The sequence below is a fragment of the Anopheles coluzzii genome, chromosome 3 (genome assembly GCF_943734685.1).
Source record: "Anopheles coluzzii chromosome 3, AcolN3, whole genome shotgun sequence".
Lineage (NCBI taxonomy): Eukaryota > Metazoa > Arthropoda > Insecta > Diptera > Culicidae > Anopheles > Anopheles coluzzii.
The window spans coordinates 77,136,124-77,144,446 of record NC_064671.1 but is presented as its reverse complement, the minus strand read 5'-3'; the positions used below and the strand labels follow the sequence as shown (position 1 = coordinate 77,144,446).

General features: G+C 50.9%; 1 protein-coding gene across 1 annotated transcript; it reads right to left on the bottom strand.

Moving 5' to 3' along the window:
- Window positions 1-811: 811 nt before the first annotated feature.
- On the bottom strand, window positions 812-8,107 carry LOC120954997 (zinc transporter ZIP10). The gene is made up of 5 exons (XM_040375416.2): window positions 6,737-8,107; window positions 5,661-6,186; window positions 2,122-2,418; window positions 1,214-2,026; window positions 812-1,139 (listed from the first exon to the last, which is right to left on the bottom strand). Exons 1-5 carry the CDS (start codon window positions 6,995-6,997, stop codon window positions 892-894), a joined length of 2,145 nt encoding a protein of 714 aa, XP_040231350.2. The 5' UTR covers window positions 6,998-8,107; the 3' UTR covers window positions 812-891.
- Between the last annotated feature and the right edge of the window lie 216 nt (window positions 8,108-8,323).

The following is an 8,323-nucleotide window of genomic DNA, read 5'->3' as shown; positions in this document are numbered from 1 at the left end:
TATGTAAGGGTTATGACACTTACATGGTGTTTATAGAACACTCTAATGAATACATTTTGATCATTGGAAAGTAGTATTCTTTGTAGTCAAATAATGCTTCAATACAAGGTGCCCATTTTGCCCTACATGCCCATTTTGCCCCGCTTTGCCCTAATTGGTAAAAAGGGTAAACAGTACTTATAACCCAGGTTGCGTGCAAGTGCTAAACTTGCATGCAAAATGGCTGAATATCTCGCCGAAAGTGGGAAATAGGGCACGATAAAATGAAGTTGTTTTTAAATTTTATTGATTTATGATTATAAAATACGTTTAGGCCATAAAGTACGTGAAACAGAAGAACATTTTGAAGTTATTAAAGTGAAAACAAATAGAAGAGCTTTAAAAGATTAAAAATTAAGAGATTTAAATAATCGAAGAGTTGAAACGAGCGAGGAAAAGTTGAAGAATTGAAAACTACTAGAGCCGAAGAATGATAGAGCGTAAGATTGAAAAAAACAAACTATCAAGAAAAAGCTTAGGCATCTAAAACATTCAACGTGCTGTACCTGTCGTACTGTTCGCGAGACGGTCGTTAGGGCCAGATTAAAGAGCCGAAGTCATCGGAAAAATGTGCTGCAATAACGGTAGATAATCATTGTCATTTCAGTGCGGTGTTGTAAGTCATCAATATGCCAAACGGTATGAACAACTAGATAGAATAGAATCATAATACAGTTTGTACAATGTGTGCTAACAGAGTAGCAGCACTTGAAATTGTCCTACCCAAATAGGTAAGTGCGACATTTGCACATCAACATTCCATTCGCTAGGATTCTATAAAAAAAAGTACACTTTATTGCGTCTAAACACTACCTAAACTTAACACTGATATCTTACACAACCAGGCGCTGCTCAATCGAACAGCATCTGGAGCGCGCTCTCATTCAGCGCAATCAGCAACATAATCACAGCTCCCAGGGCTAGCCCCGCCAGCTGGATCAGTATCACCTTCAGCTTTTGGTCGCTTCGCGCCACATCGTTGCGCATCTCCGGCACCAGATCGGACAGCGCGATGTACAGGAAGGTGCCAGCCGTTCCCGCGTAGATCCAGCCTACGACCGACTCGTGCAGTCCCGTCAGCAGCAAACCCAGTGCCATGCCTGGAAGAAAGTACGGCTCATTAGTGTGTGTGTGTCCTTCCACTGTGGAGTTTGAAGTGACGTGCGCCACCCACCGACAAAGCTGAGAATCGAAGATACGATGTTGAGAAATATTGCCCTCCTAATGCTGACGCCGGTCTGCAGCAGCAGCGCAAAGTCGCCAAGCTCGTGCGGCAGCTCGTGGCACAGGATAGCGAACGAGGTGGCCAGCCCCGTGACCGGATCCACCGCGAAGGCCGCCCCGATCGCCAGCCCATCCGTAATGTTGTGCAGCCCATCGCCCAGTACGACCATGAACGCGACCGCTGCCATCGGTTTGCGGGCGCTCTTCTTCTGCAGCATCGTTTTCGCCTCCTTATCCTTCGCCCCGTCCGTCAGATCCAGCTCGATGTCATCGCCCCGGTGCGGGTGATGGTGATGCTGCTGCTGGTGGTGATTGTTTTGCTGAGCTGCCGGCCTAGGCTCGACGCGATTCGAGCTCTGCGAATGCGCATGTGAATGGCCATGGTGGTGATGATGATGGTCGTCGGCGCCTCCGTCCCGAAACAGGGGCAATATCATCTCCAAGCTGTACATGAAGAATGCCGTCCCGAAGGCACACAAACATAGCCACATCGCCCTCTGTTCGGCCGCATGATCATGCCCACCATGATCATCGTGAGGCTCGCCGTGATGATGTTCATGGTCGCCCTCGTCCTCGCCGTGCGGGAGCAGTGCGTGGGGCAGCAGATGCATCAGCGCATCGCCGCAAAGCGTCCCCACGCCGAGCGCGATCAGGAAGCGCAGTATATCGTCATAAGCGATGGATTTCGCTAGCGGTACCATCGCTACTCCTACCAGTCCGCAGAGCGAGATGATCAGCACGCAGGCAGTGGCATAAATCCATGCTGTAAAGGTAGGTGACCAATAAAAAAAAACAACAAAGATGACGTTTAGATGCCCAACTCGCTCGAAGGAACCGATCTCCAACGCTCGTACAAACCTTGCGAGAATGCTTTCCGCTCCCGGTGCGGGTTGCTCTCCTTCTGGAGCTTCTGCGAGCAGGCCCGCTGGTCGAGCTGCACCAAAAAGGCCGGACAGAGATCCTTAAACTCGGACGGCGTTATCTCGATCCGTGCATCCGGATCTATCTCCTCCACATCAGGTGCGCTCGATCCGTGGGCATTGTGGTTGTGCGACGGTAGTGATCGCGTCTTGCGATAGTGCTGATGTTTGGCAAGCAGCGGTTCCTCCATCACCAGATGGACGATCGACATCGGGGACAGACAGAACGGGACATCTGAATCATGGCAAAGCAAGATATTGTTATCGAAAGGCATACAAAACACAAATCCGCTAGTATTTAGGAAGATAAGGGCATCTGCGAGACACGGAACTTCTTGTTATCGTAAACTGTTTAGGGAAGTAAATGTCGCAGTGGCATTTGCCGGCCTGGGATTTGCGTGTGTCAATATGATTTAGTTTATTGTGCTGCCTTTCCTCTAACAACGGATTTCCCCCCCCCCCCCCCCCCCGCTGGTTGCGGAGGTCGCAAATGTAGCGACCTTGAGCGCTCGGTTGATCTTCCCTTTGGGCGCAAGGAAGGCACCTCCATGCCTGCTCGCGCTGGGTGGTGAAATCGGTTCAGCTGAAGCAGCGTTATGAATCGTTTAAATTCAACTAAAACCTGTTTGTAGCGCAAACAAAACGGACAACAGCAGCAAATGGCACAACACAAAATTAAGTTCCGCTTTGGCAGTGGGAGTGTTTTATAACAATCCACTCCGGTCCGGCAAAATGGTTGCAACTATGACATTTACCCATGTGCGTTTCCGTTTTGTTGCCTGTTTTTGTATTTTTGTTGTTAAAATAAAAGAAAACAACTCCATTAGAATGAAAGTGGATCGCAACATTCTTGACCGGTGTGTGTGTGTGTGTGTGTGTGTGTGTGTGTGTGTGTGTGTGTGTGTGTGTGTGTTTGTGTGTGTGTGTGTATGTGTGTGGCTTGCAAAAATCGTGAAATGGGAAAATAATGACCGAGCGAAGACTTGAATGAGCGGCAGTGAGAGGAATTCCCCTTTCCGCCTTGTTTACACCGAGATTGTGACGTGCTGCGGCCGTTGGCAAACGGTTTTACCGCAAACGCCACATTAAATCATTAAACCGGTTTGTAAACCTGCACAAACACACGCGCGCGCGCGATCGCTAGAAGTGCGGCCATCCTCTCGGCACGTCTCTGATACATCTTCTTCAAACTTCGATGGGCTCGGGTGGATAATTCGCAACACCCTGTTGACAACCGGCTCGAAAGGGAAGCGAACAGAGTTCAGCTATCTCCGCCTAAGAGAGAGAGAGAGCGCGAATTCTTTATTGCCCTTTTTGTATCCGTGCCTAGCGGGGACATAAACAAATGATACAATTGCACCGTGGGCGAGGGACTTAAATGCTAGTCAAGCGAGTAGAGGATTGCTTTCTGCGCGAGAAGTCACATTCAAGGCATACAAACATTATATTGTGGGGTTTTTTGTTTAGAATGAACTCTCTCATCCCGAAAGCATGCGAGCAAAAAAATTCCCCATTTTGGCCCGACAAATCGAGATGTTCGTGTGCTGCATGTCGATTAAATCTACTCCCCGTAGTTCCACTCCACACCTCACTCCTCAACAACGGGTGTGGTTTTGCATGGTCAATAGGAAACATTCTTCTTTCCCCTGTGCGGACGGTCAGGAATGTGGATTCGTGCTCAAGAATGTGTAGCCGACAACAGACGCCAGCAGCTGCAGAAATCTGCGCAGTCTTAAACGCCTAACAACTCTCCACGAGCCAGTGTACGCGGGTGCCTCGAGTTGGGGCTGGACACAAACCAACACTGAACATCTTTTGCCCAAAAGAGAAAGAGAAAGCCAGCCAGAAAAGAAAGCAGGCGCAGGCGGATAGCCAATCAGCATCCCCTCCTTTCACGGGTGCCAGGAATCGACAACTCCAAAACCGATCGAATTCCCGTTCGCTTCCCCGTTCACTGAACTTTGAGTTGCGTTGCGCTAGGTTGCGGTTAGGCTCTCTAACTCAAAGTGCAGCATTTCGTCAGCTCAATATGGCAGGAGCAGCTCCGTCCCGTACAATGTAGCTTATGATTTTTTTTTTATTATTATTAAACAAACAGAGCCCGTCGTGCTGGCAATTAAGATATCGTTCCGCCGGATCTCATCCAAAACAGAACAAGCTCCACACAACAAATGAGTAAATAAAAAGCACACACAAACACCGAAATAAATCTGCTAATCAACCATGCCAACATCACTCATCCCTCCCATCCCTCAGCAGCGGTGCAGTGGATGGAGACGGGTGAGGTGGTTTGGAAAAAATAAGTCTCAGAACACTTTTGCGACTGCCACTGTCCGACACTCGAGAAGTGACGGGATGACCGAGCTTATCTTGGCTGTTTGTATAAACAAGCGACTACGATACGTGCCCCGAACCGGGGCATAGTTGGTCCGATTTGTCCGCCCATATGCTATCTGTATCTGTGTATCTGTTCTAGTGATGGGTAAATGGTTGGCAAAAAATCCGGAGTCAACTCCGATTCGACATCGATAACTTCGGAACTCACTCCGGAAGATAGATCCGCTTAGCACTATCTGGAGTCATTCAGAGTCGTTCGAACTCGTCCGGAGTCGTTCGTAGTCGTTCGGAGTTGTTCGAAGTCATCCGGGGTTGGAGACGTCCAAAGTCGTCTGGAGTCGTCCGGAATCGTTCGGAGTCGTCTGGAGTTGTCCTGAGTCGTCCGAAGTTATCCGGAGTCGTTGGGAGTCGTCCGGAGTTGTCCCGAGTCATTCAGAGTTGTCCAGAATCTTCCGGAGTATCGGGCGACGTCTGAAGTCAACTATAATCGGACTACGGACGATTCCGAACGACTTCAGACCACTCCAGACGACTCTGGATGACTCCGACTCCTGACGACTTTTGACAACTGCAAACGACTCCGGACGACTCCGAACGATTCCAACCCCGGACGACTTCGGACAATTTCGAAAGACTCCGGACGACTCCAGATGACTCTGGACTACTACGACTCTGGACTACTACGACTCTGGACGACTCCGACTCCGGGCGGAACTAGTGTTTCCCATTTTGCCAGGGTCAAAATCGGTCTAACAATAGTCTGAGTTGGATCAGAGTCGTTGGTGTGCCTCAAAGAGCACATCACTAATCTGTTCATCACGGCAACGGTGTAGGTGGAGTACGACCGGTGCGCAACATTGATCGCGATCTTTCACATGCCCCTCTGACGCTAAAGTACCGTCAATTGACAGCGAACTCGCCCGGTCTTAATGATGCGCACACCGCGAAGGCACACAAAAACATACATTGTCCCGCCCGGTGACCTAAATACCAGCGTTCCTTATCCGTCATTAAGCTCAGGTCCGGTGCTGGGTTGTTTCATTCCTAAGTCCCTTTTCCCCAGCCACCCTCCCCCCACCCCGACCCTCCCATCATTTTTCCTAAGCCAAAGCAAACCAATTACCTGGCCCGTTAACTTACTCTTGTTACGCGGATGGCGATGGCGCGGATCGTGCATGTCTTTGAAGATAATTTCCTGCCACACGTGATCGTCCGCCTCGTCGGTGGGTGGGTTCCGATCCTGGACCAGCGTCGTGGCGGCGGCGGCGGCACCACCGTACGGGCCGGCCGTACTGTTTGTACCGTTTACGGCCTGGCGCGAGTCGGCTGTGGTCGTCTCGCCGGCACTCACCGCACTGCCGCGCCCATGGTCCTGCTGTTCCTCCTCCGGCCGGTGCCGGTGTCGACGGTCGGTGGAGGCCACTGTAGCGGTCGTGAACGTTATCACCGGCGGTTCCGGTGTCCCATGCTCTTCCGCGTGATGATCGTCGTGCAGATGCTGGTGTTGGTCATGCTGTCCGTGCTCGGTGCGCCCCATCCCGCCGACGCCATCGTACACGTCGTAGTCGCCGAAATCGTACCCATCCGGGCGATGCTCCTTCAGTGTGTGCGAACCGGTGAAATCTAGCCCGCCGAGCCCGAGGCTGTGCATCAGATGCTCCAAACCCTGCGGAAGGAGGACGCACGGAGATGAGTGATTATTGCCGTGATAAGTGGGCGGGAAGGGGAGGTACTATAAATGCTGTCACGCTGTTTGTGCGCGCTAGACAAACATTAGATAGCAGTATGTGTGTGTGTGTGTGTCAAGAGGGAAGATCTTTACCGCGCGGCACGAATATGTTTTGTGAGTGTTATGACGCCACTGTTTGCCGCAGTATTATAGCCGTTTGTTTGGAATGTTGGAATGAAATGTCTTATCCCATCTCAAGCCTTTTGCAAAAGCATTTAAAGAGCTTCGGAGCTGTTCTCGGCTGTTCTACACGATCTGCGCTCTGGTGATGAAAGAAACGAGTTGTGAGCAAAACCTATCCAACTTAACAACACACACACACACACACACACACACACACACACACACACACACACACACACACACACACACACACACACACACACAAAACAACAGCTCACTTTAATGATACCCTGCGGTGCCCAAGGGCGCACCACAATTCAAAAGGTACGGCGCGGCACCTTTCGAAATTTGGCTCGCAACTCACCTCGAACGAGATCACTCCCTTGCTGCCGTACTTGTTGAACAGATATTTCAGAAACTTGTTTTCACTGTCGGCTGCGGCCGGTGCTGGTGCTGCCGCTGGCATTGGCGAGGCAGCGGTGGTGCTGGTGATGGTGACGACCGGTGAGTCAACCTCCCCTGCCACCACGGCACGGTTGATGATCAGGTTGGACGAGACGATCAGCAGCTGCAACAGCACCACCGTAAGTCGAGCACCGAAGAAGAATTTCTGCAACGACGCCATCTTCACGCTGTGGCTTTTCGAGAACACCTGGTTTGAGGCAACCTGTTGCCTCTACTCGCACACCTTCTAAAGGTCAACCGAGGCTACTAAAGGGAATAACTGAGAGGAGTGGCCGCTCACGCACCGACCGACATTACGAGCGCGCGCTACCCTTCACTTAGAGTACTGTGTTTTTTTTTCGCGCAGAAACCCTGCTGCAAAAGCCTACAGGCAACTGTTGCACCAAAACCCCAAACACGGTGGAATTCTAATTCCAAAGCACCACACCAAACAACCAAACAGTGAACAATCGCTCAAATCGTGTGTTGTCACTTTCAAGCAGTTCGTTTCCCGCGTGTAAGCGTATCCAAACGAAGGGTAATTCCCTTTTGTTCTTCGTGCCAGGGTTTGTTCGTCTCTCAACGCTACACTACACTTCCGGACGCGGCACTATACCCACGGCGGGGTAGAGATAAATGAGAACAAGAGAGAGAGAGACACACACAACGACGGTACACAGAGCGGACACTAAAAATAGAACAAACGGGGCTGGAGGACAGGGCACTTCTTCGGCACTGCTGCTCTCAACACTCTGATTATTGATATAAACAAATAAACCGAACGGTGCCGTTTTCGGTGGAGCTTTTCGTCCCCTGCTCCGAAACGCACGACACAGCACGACGTCTCACACGTACGCTTTTCCACTGCTGGTTTGGCTTTGTTTGCTCGGCCCTTGCGTTTCATCAGCCCTTGAACGAATTACAAGTGTCCATGCCTTCCAATTTCAGCACTTTTAACCTGCCAGCGAATAGAGAGACGCTACGATCGTGCCGGCGACATGCTTGAGACTGAGTGAATGAACGGAGCGAATGCGCGGGATAAACCATCAACCAGCCACCAAAGGTAGTTTGGTACGTGTGTGTGTGTGTGTGTGTGTATGTGTACCGTTGTCCACTACCCCACCCAACCGACTCGCACACAGTGATGCAGGGTGACAATTTAAATGCCGTCCGTCCGCTCATGGCACACCTGAGAGTTTACCGGAGCTCCGTAGAGAGAGCTACTAGAAAGAGCGCACAAGCGCGTGAGCGAACTGCTGAGTGCAAGATCAGCAGCGCGAGAGCTTTCGCTGTGGTAGATGAGTGCGGGCGATCTCTCGCGCAGCTTCCAGCTCCCCGGCGCTCACCTATCTCTCTCTCTCTATCGCGCGCGCAACCGTCGCGACACCTGTGTAAGTTCAGAGAGAGAGAGAGAGAGAGAGAGAGAGAGAAAAAAGAGTGCGCAACAGGGCAAGACCCGACGGACCGTGTTGCCAGTGTGATGATCTGATCTGCTCTTCTTTTCGGT

Coding starts and splice junctions, on each gene's coding strand:
- LOC120954997 (XM_040375416.2), bottom strand. CDS start 6,997: ATGGCGTCGTTGCAGAAATTCTTCTTCGGTGCTCGACTTACGGTGGTG. Junction 2,027..2,121: donor GCGGAAAGCATTCTCGCAAG/GTTTGTACGAGC, acceptor CTACCTTTACAG/CATGGATTTATGCCACTGCC. Junction 1,140..1,213: donor TTCGATTCTCAGCTTTGTCG/GTGGGTGGCGCA, acceptor ACTTTCTTCCAG/GCATGGCACTGGGTTTGCTG.